Source organism: Nannospalax galili, unplaced genomic scaffold (genome assembly GCF_000622305.1).
Source record: "Nannospalax galili isolate Female #2095 unplaced genomic scaffold, S.galili_v1.0 scaffold158, whole genome shotgun sequence".
Taxonomy (NCBI): domain Eukaryota; kingdom Metazoa; phylum Chordata; class Mammalia; order Rodentia; family Spalacidae; genus Nannospalax; species Nannospalax galili.
Window position 1 is genome coordinate 7,420,804 of NW_008345290.1, and position 15,946 is coordinate 7,436,749.

Here is a 15,946-nt window from a genome sequence, read left to right on the forward strand (position 1 = left end):
TCTACAACTTGTGCAAAATTTTCCTATCTAGAAAAAATAAAACTCTAAATTCAGAGACTAAAACATGGTCTCTTGACATCTGAGTCACTAATAAAGTTTAACAAATCCAAACAGGACAAGACTTACCCAGCAGACGCTATCAAACATGACAAACTCTTGTACCAAAATTCTTGAATTGTAAATGGTAGCTGAAAGACAACAGCCTACAAATCTGTTCTAACTCAGCTCCATATTACAACCCACAGTGTTTCAGGCTGTCTCCTGGTTTATGGCCAGTAACTAATAGTGTACTCACAAAGAGTGCTCATACAACATTTACAAAGTACATTTACATATATTCTCTATCTAAGCTTTATAATCCAATGACACAGGTTATCATCTTCACAAACTAGGTAAGGTGAAATAACTTGTCCCATTAAGACAAAATATCAGTGTCTGATCTGCAACTCAAGCTAAGCTTTCTATTTCCAAAGCCCATTTCTGTCCTAAAACAATCAACCCTGCCTTTCACTACCATGGAGGCTGTTTCTACTAAACTAATTGTTCTATCAGCATTATTAGTGAAGATATTGTCTCAGGAAGCTGACCAAACCTAGGAAATACTCAAGGGCACCTGGTAGAAAACGGATCCCTCCCAGCAATTATAAGAACTGCTCTTTAAAGGGCTGGAGAGATGGTTCAGCAGTTAAGAACATTGGCTGCTCTTACAGAGGATCTGAGTTTAATTCCCAACATCCACATGGCATCTAACAACCACCTGTAACACCAGCTCCAGGAGACGCAACACCCTCTTCTGGCTTCTTCCAGCACTTGCACTCACATAGCATACATTCACACAGACACATACACATGTAACAATAAATATAAAAAAAATATTTTAAAGTGCTCTTTTGTTGTACCCAGATGCTGAACTAATGTTAAATACATAATGAAATAAAGTTTCAATGAATTCGGTTTTACAACTTCATTAGGTATACTTGTAAAAAGCTCTCATTTCTTTGAAAAAACCATTCATTTTCAAATGCCAAAATCTAAAGCAAATCTGAAGACAAAGTCTTACCTGTTCACCTGCCTCCTGAAACTCTTTGCAGGCATCAGGGAACACATCATAAATAATGAGTGGATAGCCATGCTTCATGAGATTTTTTGCCATTGGATTCCCCATGTTTCCCAGTCCAATGAATCCAACTGGAGTCTTAGAAGCCATTGACCTAGAACACACTGATTTCAATACATTACTTTAAATGAAGTCAGGTTGTATTTTTATTGTAAACATTCTTTTAATATTAATCAACTATTTAGATATTTTTCGTTAAAAAATTTAAGGGGCTAGTTTTAGACTAATAACCACATTTTAATATGTCAACAACAGCAAGCAATCTTCTAAATATTTAGTTCTCCAGAAAATAGTCATAAAATTTTAAGTAACTCCTATTTTGTACTTCTCTATCATCCCTTTGACAATTTTAACAATAAACTCAATGTTATCATTTATAAAACCGGTCCTGTGTAAGTCACCTACTTTATCAAGTAGATGAGATTCCTTATAGCTATATTGTCTCTTTTAATAATGCATTTAAAAGACTGAGCAACTTCATCTTTGACTAGGTCTGATAATTACAGAAACCATCTCCTCCAACAGTAAAAGCCTGATAAGTGTAGCTTAGTGGCAGAGTATGTGCCTAGCATGGATGAGGTACTAGGTTTAATCTTTAGCATTCAAAAAAAAAAAAAAAAAATCTGGAGCTGTAGAAATGGCTCAGCAGTTAAGAGCACAGGTTGTTCTTACAGGAACCCAAGTTCAGTTCCCAGCACTCACATGGTGGCTAACAAATATCTGTAACTCCAGTTTCAAGGGATTCGACACCCTCTTCTGTCCTCTATAGGCATTGTATGCACATGGTGCAGGCAAAACACTAATATACATAAAAAAATTAAAAACTGAAAAACAATCATAAAATATTAACCAGAGGAAAATGTTTTTCAAATAAAGTTAGCATTTTATAAAGGTTGTAGGGGAGGAGAAGGGAATGCTTCCACAAGTTTTCTAGAGCAAGAACAACAGAATCCACACCCTGACCTAACACTTTTTACCTTCTGAAATGAGGGAGTTCCATTTACCAAAGGAAAAAGTCCTTAAGGGTTGGGGAGATGGCTGTTTTTAAAGTATCTACCAACAAGAATAAGGACCTGAGTTTGGATCACCAGCACCCATGCAAAAAGCTGGGCAGGTGCTATGTCTCTCTAAGCCTAGTACTAGGGAAGGGAGGGTCCCTGAGGCTTACTGGACAGCTAGTCTATCCAAATCAGTGAGCTCCGGGTTCAGTGAGAGATCCTCTCTCCAAAATATAAGGTGAAAAGGAATAGAGGAAATGACCTTACAATGACCTCTTAGCTTCTGTGTGTACACACAGATACACCATACCTAGTCCATACCACCACAAACACACAAAAGTCCTTAAAACTGTACGGGCTTCATTGCTGTTATTGTTGTTCAAAAAATATTTCTTGAAGGTCAGTGAAATGGCTCAGTGGTAAAGATTCTTGTCACCAAGTCTGACAACCTGAGTTCACTCCTCAAGACCTATAGGTTGGAGAAAACTGACTTCTGCAAGCTGTCCTTTGATTTCTGCATGGATGTACATGCATACATACATACATGCATACACACACACACACACACACACACACACACACACTCACAAATAAATATAATAAAAAATTGTTAATGCTTTTCAAAATCCCATTGGGGGCCTGCAATTCAAAGTAATGGCTTAGTCAGGTGTGGTAGTACATGCCTATGAATTCCAGTACTCAGGAAGTGGAGGGAAGAGAATCAGAAGTCCAAGGTCAGCTTAGGCTACATGAGACTAAAGGCTATTGACTCTGTTGGGGAACCCTGCTGTTTAGGTCAGCTCCTTTCTCAGCAGGGGCTTCCTGCCTGACTTACCTGGAAAGTGCCTCCAAGCAGGAATGCCTGACCTTATTCAGAACATGACCTTTGGCATAGTTACCTGGAGTAAAAACTACCCCCAGGTTTTTCTATATGACAATCAGGCATTGCCCCATAGTCGGATGATAGGATCCTGCTACCAAGCATACGATGAGCACCTATCAGCTGAAGCATTGGCTGCTGCCTCCACACTATATTTTCCCTAACCCCCACTGAATAAACGGAGCTGTTTCACTGAATCTGGAGCTGTATCACTGAATCTGCCTCCCCGGAGGGCTTTCTTCCATCAGTGCTCACTGGCCATCCTGACCCAGTCCGTCCTGACCCCGTTCGTCGCTTCTGCTCCCTTTGTCCTTGTGGATCGGTGGCCAACGACCCACAAGGGGAGGGAGAGACCCCACAGACTCTAAATACAAATAGGGCTAGTGAGAGAGCTCAGTGAGTAAAGGGACTGATGACCTGAGTTTAATCTCCGGGACCCACGTGGTAGATGAAGAGCTGTCCTCTGACCTCCACACTCGTGCTGTGGGCATGCACATGCTCACACACATATATAAACAATGAATAAACAAATAAATGTAATAAAAAATAAAACAACACCCCTCAAAAATGTTTTTAGAGAGTATGAGAACTTTACCATAGAAATAGCATTAGATAGAATTTCAGTTTTTACAACTCTACTCAACAAATACCCCTCAATAAATACACACTTGCATATCTAGAGACAAGCAAGATTCAGCACATGCTCTTGCAAAGCTCACAACCTACTGCAGGAGGAAAGAGAAATAACTCTACTTGCCCTTACATTTGTAGGCTTTCTTCTTCTCTTTTCTTGCAAGGACTCCAGTTTTAAACTGTGTAGTGGGACAACTAATCATAGTCACTTAAATTTCAAATTCTCTCAAATGATTGTTCCTGCTCACCTTGAACTTATGTAAATACAATGAAACAGCCTAAAAGCAAATTATTTGATGCTCTCATACTTAAGAAATAAAGTTCTTGGGGCTGGAGAGATGGCTCAGCAGTTAAGAACATTGACTGTTCGAATCCCAGCACTCACATGGCAGCTAACAACTGTCCATAACTCCAGTCCCAGGGGATCCGACAGCCTCTTCTGTCCTCCGCAGGCATTGCATGGCACACATGCATTTACCTACATGCAGGCAATACATGCACACACATAAAATAAAAATAATAAATATTACAAAAAAAAGAGAAAGTTCTTATTGGGTTAGAAGCATATTTAATTCCTCTTAATTTGACAATTGACTCTATCACTTCCATTAAATGTGTCAATCCTGTGCAACATCACATTACTAGTACTAAGTTTAACACTGTGTAACAGGAGCCCTTTGTTTTTATGGCCCACAGAGGTTCAATGACATAGAAATGACACCTCATTGAAATTTTATTTTGAAATTAAACAGAATGAGAAGTATATTTTATAAAAGAGCTCTAATGTTCATAAGCAAACTAACAAAAATAGCCTGAGAGAAAATGTAACATTATGCCAGACCATGTGTTAATGTTGGAAAAGTACAATAAAACAACGTAAAAACATTACAAACAAGGAACACTGTATTTTGAAAGCAATTAACAGCAACTACTCTAGCTCTAACAGGTAACAAGTATGATAACGTAGAAAGATGTTCATTCACACTTTAGTAGCCACTCTGGGGCTGGAAAGATGGCTCAGCAGTTAAGAGCACTGACTGTTCTTGCAGAGGACCCAGGTTCGATCCCAGCACCCACATAGTGGCTACAAACCGTCCTTAACTCCAGTTCCAGGAGAATCCGAAGCCCTCTTCTGATCTCCGTGGCATTGCGCAACATGGGTGCACTCACATACATGCAGGCAATACACTGGTATACATAAAATAAAAATAATAAATAAAATTTATTTAAAAAGTAGCCATTCCTATGTACTATGCCAGTCGGTGGCCTCAAACTCATGATATGACTACCTCAGCCTCCCAAGTGTTAGAATTATAGCTATGTATCACTATACCCAGACATTGAGCATACAAATGAGACACAACCTGTGCGTCCAACAACCTTAAAATCCAAGAGAACATAAACTATACACACATACAGACACACACATATCAAAAACAAAAAAGTAAAGAAACACCAGTACAAGATAGGTAAGGATAAAATATAAAAAAAAATAGTACTGATACGAAATTCACAGTCTGATAATTTGAAGAAGGTACAATTTGATTTGGGAACTCTAGACAGATAAAATTTCAAATAGAACAGGAAGAAGAAAACTAACAAAGAAAAAGGAGGCTGAGTACAGTCAAGGAACTAGGAAAGCTAAGAAATGAATAAAAGTTAGTATTTACTAGTTTTACTACATGCCAGACACTGAACTAAATACTTCACTGATAAATGCTATCACATATTACCAGTAAGCCCATCTTTTAGTTGAGATGCTAAGCAAGTTTAAGTAAAATGATCACAGCCTTATTTAGTTGGGTTTTTGTTTTTGTTTTGGGGGGATTTGTTTTTAGTTTTGTGTTGTTCTTTGCAGTGGTAGAAACTGAGCACATGCTAGGCATGTCTGAATGCACTTGTGTCTTTAGGCTTCAAAGCAGTTCAATCTTCGGACCCCAACTTCTTTATGATTATTTGGTGATTTTTGCCAACTCCCATGATATCAAATCTGACTGTAAGATTTCTTATTAGAAACAATGCAACTGAAAAGACAATGCAGCAAAATCTTTAAAACACTGAAAGAAATCTTTCAAGCTAAAAATCTATACCCAATACATATACAGAAATATTCAAGTATTTATATGCAAAAAAGCAACAGGAAATTTCAAGTGGCAATGGAGATGCTGTACTCTCTTAACTGTGTTAATGATTTTACACAGGTATACACATTAATCTCATCAAAGTGTATACTTTATGTATCATGCAGCCAGGCATGATGGGACTTGCTTATAATTCCAGCATCCTGGACAAGGATAGGAGGATTGTGGGTTGGAGACCAGCTTGGGCAACAGCAAAACTCTGTCTTAAAAAAAGAGACAGGGAGAGGAAGGGAGGGGAGGGAGGGGAGGGGAGAGGAGGGGAGGGCAGGGGAGGGAAGGAAGGGGAGGAGAGGGGAGGGAAGAAAAAGGTAATTTATTGTATGTCAGTAATATTGTAATAGCTACTTTAAAAAATATTTTATTTATTATTTTTATGTGTATGAGTATAATGTATGTAAGTGCACCTACATTGTGCAATGTCCACAGAAGTCAGAAGAGGTTGTTGGATCCCCAGAACTAGAGTTATGGATGGCTGTCAGCTGCCATGTGGGTGGTGGGAACTGACCCCAGATCCTCTGTAGTCAGTGCTCTTAACCACTGAGCCATCTCTCCAGTCTCCACAATAGTACTTTTTTAAAACCATTAACATCATATTTACAACAAACAAGCAACAGATATTTCTCAAGTTAATTTTTTTAAATTTCATTTATTATTTTTTATTTTATGTATATACTTGTATTGCCTGATGTATGTAAGTGCATCCATGTAAAGCAGTGCTCACGGAGGTCAGAAAAGGACATCAGATTCCCATGGAACTGGAGTTACAGGCAGTTGTTACCCACCATACGGTTGCTGGGAATCGAACCCAGGTCCTCTACAAGAGCAGCGAGTCCTCTTAACTGCTGACCCATCATCTTTCCAGCCCCCCCAAAATTAAATATCAACCAAATATAATATGTGAATTTTGAATGGATCCTTATTTTGAGAGAAAAAAACCTAAAAGGACATTTTAAAAAGAATTACAGACTTTTTAACATAAACTGTGTATCTGATGGCACACTAGCATTGCATCTAGACTTGCTAATTGTCCTAGGTGAGCTGATGGTAGTCTAGGCACACAGAAGAATGTTATTAAGAGACTCAGACTACAGTGTATGGAAATGCTGTGGTGGCTGCAATTATCTTTCAAATGATGCAAGTTCGATAAAGACATAAGTTGAAAGAAAAAAAGCAAATGTGGCAAAAGGTTAAACAAAATTCATTGTATTACTCTTTCACAACTTTCCTCTGGAAAATTTTCACAAGGGGAAAAACAAGCATTTATATGGAAAAATATTATGACAAAATACAAATAACTAAGAAATATACTTCCAGCACATGATATAGAGCTTCAGTGCACACAAGCAGCTTTAAAATCTTAAAGAAGCCTATGAATAATTCAACTTAAGTAGGCAAAAATTGCAAAATGACAACAGAAAATATGTAAGGTCCCTTCAGGGGGAAAAAAAACACTGAAAATATATTCATATAATTAGAGAAACAAAACAAAGCAATGAGACAACAATATTCAACTATTGCATGGACAAATTTTTGTCTTTTGGACAAAAAATACTGTCAGCAAGAAAAGGCTGATGAAAACACATATTCTCATACACTGTAGAATATACTAGATCAATCTTTTAGATAGCAATTTGAAAATCTATCTTCATTTTAATTTTAATTTAAAAATTAAATTTAGGGGCTGGAGAAATGGCTGAGCAGTGAAGAGCACTGGCTGTTCCCTCAGAGGCCCTGGGCTCAGTTCCTAGCACCCACCTGGTGGCTAACAACTCTCAGTAACTCCAGTTCCAAGGGATCCAGCGCCCTCTTCTGACCTCCATGGGCATTGCATGACACAGGTGCACTTACATACATGCAGGCAATACACTCATACACATAAAAATTAAAAAATATTTTTAAAAATTAAATTTAAGCCAGGCAAGGTGGCACACGCCTGTAGTCCCAGCACTTGGAAGGCAGAGGCAGGTGGATCTCTGTGAGTTCAAGGCCACCCTGGTCCACATAAGTGAGTTCCAGGACTCAGCTGGGGTACAGGGAGACCCTGCTTCAAAAAGACAAAAAATAAATAAATAAATTTAAAACTCCTTTTGACTCAGCAATTCTACTTCTAAGACTTTTACTAGATACAACGGGCATCAACTTTGTCTTAAAAGTCAGTAGGAAATAACTTTCAGCTTTGCAAGCCATAAAGTCTCTGTTACAACCATTCCATTCATCTACTCTAGTTTGAAAGCAGCCATAGATAACATAAAAACAAATGTATATGGTTTGCTCCAATACTGTGTGTGTTTGTGGTGCCCATGGGTGCATGCATGTTTGAGTGCATATGCATGTATGTGGAGGCCAGAGGTTGACATCAGGTGTCTTCCTAGATAAAGCATCACTTTATTTACTGAAGCAGGTCTCTTGCAGAACTCTGAGCTCACTAATTGGGCTAGTCTAGCTAGGCAGTTTGAGGGGAAGGGTGTTCTCTTCACCTCTGGAGTGCTTGGATTAAACGTAGGTCACCATGCCCACACAGCTTTCATACATGCACACACAGTCTTCATATGTGGGTGCTGGGACTCCAAACTTGCATCCTGACGTTTGCATGGGAAGTTATTTACTTAACAAGCCATGTCCCAAGCCCACCAACATAATTTATTTATAAAAATGGGTGCCTGACTATTGGCCATTGTTCTCTGGGTTCTACTATTCACTAAACTCTGAACTACTCAGATAGTTTATTATAGCATTGTTTGTTACAGCACAAAAATTGTGAAATAACTAAATTAATAAAATATGTGCTTCTAGGGAACCTAATAATTCATAACCAATGCAATGAAATATTACTCATAGATTTCTAAGAATGTTGTTAGTTGGGTAGGGTGGGGTGAGAGACACAGCGCCACACTGCCACCTGCAGCAGCATGAGTTCTTTTTAGAGTTCTCGACTCAGGTGAAACTGGGACTCTTGACTTGTTAGAAGGGGAATTTGACATAGATTTAAGCACACAGGTTATTATAGAGATACTCAAAGAAAGGATAAGATAAACCCAAGCATGAGTGTGGGCTTCTGGAAGAAGAGAATCATACCCAAGGATCTTAGTAGTAGTCATATGTATGATTCTGATGGCTCTCAAGTTCATCTCAAAGGCTTGTTTAATCCACATACACACACACACACACACACAACCTTTTTCTCTCATTTTTTATAAGTGAGCATATATGGTGGCTCCAGAAGTGTCTGCAATGTGATAAGGTAAAAACACAGATCACAACTGTTGCACAAGGGGGTAAAGACATGTCTTTTATTGTAAATGGGATTTCTTGTGAGAGTCCTTGAAAATGGCAGATTTGGGGCTGGAGAGATGGTTCAGTGGTTAAAAGCAATGGCTGCTATTGCAGAGGACGTGGGCTCAATTCCAGCACCCACATGGTGGCTAACAAATGTCTGTAACTCCAGTTCTAAGGGACTCCAACTCCCTCTTCTGACCTCTGTGGGCTTTGCACGGCATGGGTGCACTTACATGTAGGCAATACATTCATACACATAAAATAAAAATAATAAATTAAATATTTTCAAAAAGAAAATTGCAGATTTACAGTTGGGAAAAGGAGAAAGGCCCCACTTGAAGGTTATTAATATACTTAAGCAGGATAGCTACTTTAATATTCTTATTTGAAACATTTCTACATATAAAGAAGTATGTAGACAACCTTCACACACAACATCAATTATGCTGGAATTCTTGACTCACTGGCAGCTTCAACCAGACTCGAGTGAAGGAGTTCTTTCCCTTTCCATGCTCCCTTAATTTATTTTCTTTCTTTCTTGAGGCCTGGAATTTTAATGTAGACCAGGTTGGCCTCAAAACTCACAGACATTCACCTGCCTCTGCCACCCCAGTGCTGGGATTAAAGGCATGCACCACCACACCCAGCAACTTTCTGTCTTCCTACCCTGCCCCAATATAATATAGCTACCTAAAGGCATAGGGGAAAAACAAAAAAACAAAAAAACTCCAGGATAATTTACCGAGTGAAAAACAGAAAAATGCGGAACATTAACACAAGTGTATAAGGAGAAAAAATAAACATGTACTTATTTTTCTGGTTTTTCATATGGTACATTAAAAAATAGTTATATTTCAAGAGTTAGAGTCATTTGTAAGAAAAGGAAATGAATAAATTAGCACACAGTGAGTGTTAAATGTGTAATGTGAATGAATTCTAACTAAAGGCTTCACCAAATGGGCATATGAGGATACAAGCCAGTTCTGAAGCAATTACAGAGTAACACGGTGATAAACTGGATCTAGCAAACATGAACTGCATTGCAGCAACCATTGCACATTACAGGCTGACTCTCCATTATTCTATCTAGATTCAGAGTCAGGATCAAAACCATCAAAATCAATCCATGGCTATGCCATTTCTGTCAAATGTCTGTTCCAGGGTTGCCAACTCTGTCAACAACCTGGAAGTGCTATGGAAAATATAATAAGGGATGAAAGAGGGAGTAATAAAAGCATTGTATGTAATTAGCAAACTTTTGCAACTCTCAAAATCCCTGCCTAAGTGGTAGCAAAGGAAGGTACAGACCACAGATAATAGACAATCACTCAGAATTTAAGCAAGAGATGACAAAACTTAAGATACTTTCAAAGGCATCAGTGAAATTCCTGTTCATAAATAAGTTTTGAGCTGGATCCAGACAAAACTGGAGAAGTACTTAGTGAAAGGAAGAAACAAGAACATGATTCTGTCTATCAGAACGAACAAAATAGTGTCAGAGGGTCTGGTATAAAACTGAGGGGGGGAAAGGACGTTAGTTACCAGAACAAGAATCACAAAGGAAGTCTTATTAACCAAAAGACTAGTACTTGTTAATCTTGGCAAGAGAGAAATCCAAGTGATCAGCTCCCAGAAGAGCTGAAGCAGAGAGCTAACCTTTGCTGCAGAAGCTAAGGAGATCAAAACCAAGGAGGACTATGGTCAAAGGGCCAACAACATGAGATCATCAAAACCAAGTTTTCAATGATGGGCTCAGCTCTTTACTTCATCTTTGGACCGGTTTTAAAAAGAATAAGTAATTCTAAGTATTGATCTGATGTCAAAAGAGAAAAAGCTATTTACTGATTGTGATCAAATTTAAAGTTTGAGTTCAGAAAGATCCACATGAGGTCACTTCTTAGATGTATACCCTTTAAATGACAAGTTATTTAACTTCTCTAGCTATTTTTATCCCCCAAGAGAACCTAGAAATTCAGAAGGTTATTGTAAAGATTACTTCAGATAATAAATGTGAAGCATTAAACAATGCCTAGCATGTGACAATCAATAACAGTAGCTACTTTAATTGATAATGGTCAAGAGGTGGCACTATGGAACAAGTCCTACTATACCAAGTGGCCTCTTTTGCCTAGTGGGTTAGAAGAGACAAACAATTAAAGAAGGTAGGGATCTTTTAAGAAAAGGCAGCATTCAGTGAAGATGAAGCATCAGGAGGATTTGGCAAATACAGAAGAACTGGCTCCCGAAGGTACAAAAATTCAAAGGTGTTTAGTGGAACTCTACAAACTTTCAAACCTAAAATTAAATGTATCTTCCTTTAAGCAAGACTTTTTCTTTTTAATTTATTGAGAATTTCATACAAGCATATAAGCATATAAGGTGTTTTGATCAAATCCACGCCCACTCCCGCCCCTCCAACTCCTCCCTTATCGTCCCATCACTATTTTTCTGATAACTTCATGCACTCCTTTTTTTAAAAAATGGGGCTTTTTGCTACTCTAACATTACCTCCATGGGGCTTTTTGCTACTCTTAACACTCCCCCCTCTGAAGAGGTAACCCTGAAATCTTTTAAGATAAGAGCTCCCAAATACTTTTGACATTTTTGACCTTCGGAATGGAGTATGTTGCTAAAAGGCCCAAGAACATTTTGACTTTTAGCCAAGAAACTGGCTACTTTTCTTTGGGGTCTTCTTACATTAACTACCTAGCCAATTCCTACCTCCTATTCTTATCACACCATCCTATGAAGAGATTACCCAGCTTGTCAAGTTGTTTCAATAATAAATACTCTTCACATAATCTCAGAAGTTTAAGGTCAACTTTGGTCCCAGTACCACATGTAACTTTTCGGACCAGCATGTGCCAATGTAAATGAAGCGAATATAAATGGAAAACATGACATTATATATGCTGCTTTGAAAGTACATTCCACAGAACCCTTACCACCACTCCTCCCTCAAGGCCCAGGGAACATCTCAGATCAAGGGGCAGAAAGATACTAAGAGCCAGAAGATGGGAGGAGTGCCATGAAACACTGCCATCCAGATACTACACAGCTGTTACAATTATGGACACACAGAAGTGGTGGGTACCTGCGCAAGATTGGCCCTTAAACATTCCATCATGAATACAGAGGTGCCCATGAGGCCCACCTCTTCCTGAAGGGCTACTGTTAATGGTTGAAGCTGGAAGGGGTGTCCTTTTCTTCAATGGTGTAGCAACTGGGAGACTAGCTAGAAAGAATGGGTACAGAGGAAAAGGGGGATAACAAGGGGGGGGCAGGTAACATAACCACAGTATATTGTGTATATGAATGAAACTGTCAAAATATTTTTAAAATCTAAATATATAAAAAGAGTACATTCTGTATGTACAAAATACCAGTAACTTAAAAACTCAGTATATACAATACTACTTAATTTTCCCATCACATCTTTGGTCAGGTGGACTTTAAAATGTCCTGATACAATTTTTCCACTTACATGTTCATGAGTCTCAAGAAGAAAGTTAAGGGCCTACATCTGTATTTTTTTCTTCTTTACAAAAAGAGATCCAAAGCTAAATATTTTTAAATAAAATTAAAAATTTACTTTTATTAAATAGTAAAATAATACTTTTATCTATTTCCTTTGGGATGCTTTGAACATATTAAAATTAAGATGTGCTACCAAAATAATAAATTAGCTGGGTGTGGTGGTGCACACCTTTAATTCCAGCACTCAGGAGGCAGGGGCGGGGGAAGCTCTGAGATCGAGGTTAGCTTGGTCTACATAGCAGTTAAGCCACTTGTATCCTTATATGTATCCTTCTAACATCACCCATATGATATAAACAGTTTAAACATACAAGGGAGGCAAATGTCCTACAGAATTTTAATGTTTAGTATTTGAACATGATTCCTTTTTTTACTTTCCTAGACTTTAAACTTGCATGTAGGGCTTTTTTTTTCTTCTTCTTCTATTTTTTAAGACTCAAACCTCAAAAGATAACATTTTTGTAGGAAACTAAAATTAACACAAGCATTTAAAACAATTAGTGAAGTGTTTTTAAACACTTCACTAAAAGACTACTTAAATTTTTTCTCATACATACATGCATGCCTTTGGATCAAAGAAGCTGAAGCTGCAGATCACAGGACCATATGTTAAAGCAGTCTAACCAGAATTGTGAGGCAGACCCTTCAGTTGTCTGAGGAAAGTATTTCAGTCTTTAACCTCAGATTCTCCCACCATGAATTGTAGGAACTTTCATAACTCTTAAAAGGCACATCAAAGGTTCATTAAACTACCATTAGAACACCTTGTAAAACCACTAAACAGCAAATACATCTTCCTCCGCTAATCAGATCTGAAAGAATTGTGCATTCATGCGAAAACTGGTGCTCCCTCTGGTACTGTGGCAATGTGATTGGTTTTTTAAAACTATCTCCAAAAGGCAATGCATGTTCTGTAGCTCAAATTTCTTGGGTCTGTGTCCTGGTACCAGACATCCTAACAGACACCTGTGACCTTTCATCACACAGAGCTGCCCTTTTCAAGCAAAAAATTCATAGGCCTTCCTGAGAGAAAGACTTCAGAAACCAAAACCCAATCTAGTTTTTACAGAAAGATTAGAAAAAATTAATACCACCATACCTACACCTTGAATCCAGAGCCTCATGCACGCTAGGCTAACTCTCTACCACTTGGCTACACCTCCAACCCAATACCAACGGGGGGGGGGGGAAGGGGGGGGGGATTCTGTTCATCCTGAACACGATCGTTCTAAACAACACGTAGTAAAAACAAATTTTTTATAAACAAAACCAATTTTTCAACTAACTGGGAGTCTTGGTGTCCTAGAAAATGCAAGAATTAGAAGACCCAAGGACTACTTCCTAGACCTTGTTGGGGATATGTCAATTTATTTATTATTCAAGGGGCCTCAGACTGAATTCTCTACGGATCTTCATGTGGCTCTAAAAACTCCCTCTTCCTAAGTCCCTGGTTACTTTCCACAACTTACAACAGAGAATTACAATTTTAGGACGTTCAAAGAGTTTGTGGTTAATACTTTGACCAGAAGTCCACCACTGCGGGCAGCACAATTCCATTCCAGAATGGGGGTAAGCCGGCCTTGCTGGTCAAGGGTGACAAACTTTGCTGGAATGCTGGGATAAGGCCACGCCACGGGTTAGGGTGGCTAAACACAAATCAGGTCTCGCAGCTCGAGGGCGCACCGCCGAGGGTGAAGCCTGGAGGAGCTGGAAGGCCAGGGGTCGCTGGGGCGGGAGCGGCGGGGCACCCCTGGAAATGAGCCCTCCAAAGGTCCTCAGAGCCCTAACTTCAAAGCAGCATGCTCCGTACCCAAACAGGTTCCTAAGTTCCGCAAAGGAGGCTGAACAAAACCCGAGAAGGGCAAAGGGGGGACAGGAGGGAAACGCGGACTGCACAGGCGGGAGGCGCACAGGTGACCGGGCCTTGCAGACCGGGCAGAATTGGAGCTTTTCGCCCCATCCCAACCGCAGCCCCTCCGGTGAAAGGACTCGGACCATCTAGCGGCGAGAAGCGACGGCCGGAGGAAGGACGAGGAGAAGAGGCGCGAGGTCCTTACCCTCTGTAAGGCCGGCCGCGCGTCGCCGGCCGCTCCAGTACCAGAAGCCAGAGGCTGCTGCTCGGAGCCGCAAGGAGGCTGCCATGCTGCGCCCGCCCCGCCTCCTCGACTTGACCTCCGCCGCCTCCCACCCCGCCGCGCCGACTGCGAATATGCTGAGCCGAGCGGGGAGGCTCGGCCTCAGGTAGGGCTCGCGCACGCGCTCTCGCTGCTCTGGGCGGGTCCCTTCCCGGGACGGGCGTAGCTCGGGGCCGAGAGGCGCGGCCCGAAAGAAGAGAGACCGTCAATCTCTTTAACGACACGGAAGTGAACCAATCAGAATCATAGGATCGGGCCGCCCTGGCCCCGCCCCCAGGCTAAAGCTAGGTTCACCACTTGCTGGCGAGAGTGAGTCTCCTTGTTTACCCAAAAGCGGAGGGTGTGTGGCGGGCGATGGCTGTTGCTCCATACCGCCTCCTCACAGCACCTACACCCCTGAACCGCCCCTTCCCGGGGCTGTAACTGTTTTTTTCCTTGGAGGCAAGGACAAACTTTCCTCGCTGCTGCAATATTTAAGAGCAGAAATTCCGCTTCTATATAGTATAGGGACTCATTTTTAACGAGTAATAAATACATGAATCTCGTAATGTTAACTTTTGTATTTTTAGTGTCTCTTGAAAAACAATCACAGAATCTACCATGTGTGTTAAAACTGAAATGGATTTGATGTTTAACCCAAGGATTTCTCAATCGTATTTGAAATAGAAAGTAATTTTATAACATTCTCTTTGAAGAGTTAGGATTTCTAACAACTTGCTATGTTCCAAGATGTTCTTTCATGTTGGAAAGTCCTACAACCTGCATCTATTCTGTAACCAAAATCTAAAGGTAGATTAAAATCCAGAACGTAGTAAGACGCATGTGCATTAAAGAAATAGATACCTTACTTACTCATATTCATTTAGATGCTTGGTTTACATATTTGAATTTCTGCTCCTTTGGAGATAATTACTCCACTGAAGGGTTGGGATCAACAGCACACCAGAGCAAAACGCATAACCTTCCAAGAAAAGCAGTACAGGAGCAAAGAACTGTTGGGGAAGTGGAACTCCTAAAGATCCACTTCACACCCTCCAAACCTGGTTTGGGAGTGTTTATTTTTTCTTTATTTATTTCTTTATTTTCCTTGTGTTGTATTCATCCAGCCTAAATAACAGAATCAAGGAATTTGGTTTTGAACCTTCAGAGAGAGAGAGAGAGAGAGAGAGAGAGAGAGAGAGAGAGAGAGAGAGAGAGACAGAGACAGAGAGACAGAGAGAGACAGAGAC

General features: G+C 39.9%; 1 protein-coding gene across 1 annotated transcript in view; it reads right to left on the reverse strand.

Annotated features, from left to right (window-relative positions):
* Hibadh (3-hydroxyisobutyrate dehydrogenase) overlaps positions 1-14,797 on the reverse strand; it is a 142,499-nt gene extending 127,702 nt beyond the window's left edge. Inside the window, exons 1-2 of the mRNA XM_008841516.3 lie at positions 14,640-14,797; positions 1,061-1,221 (exon numbers count right to left, since the gene is read on the reverse strand). Of these exons, the coding sequence (XP_008839738.1) occupies positions 1,061-1,221; positions 14,640-14,724 (246 nt within the window). The 5' untranslated portion in view covers positions 14,725-14,797. The remainder of the gene's footprint in view (positions 1-1,060; positions 1,222-14,639) is intronic.
* Positions 14,798-15,946: the final 1,149 nt, after the last annotated feature.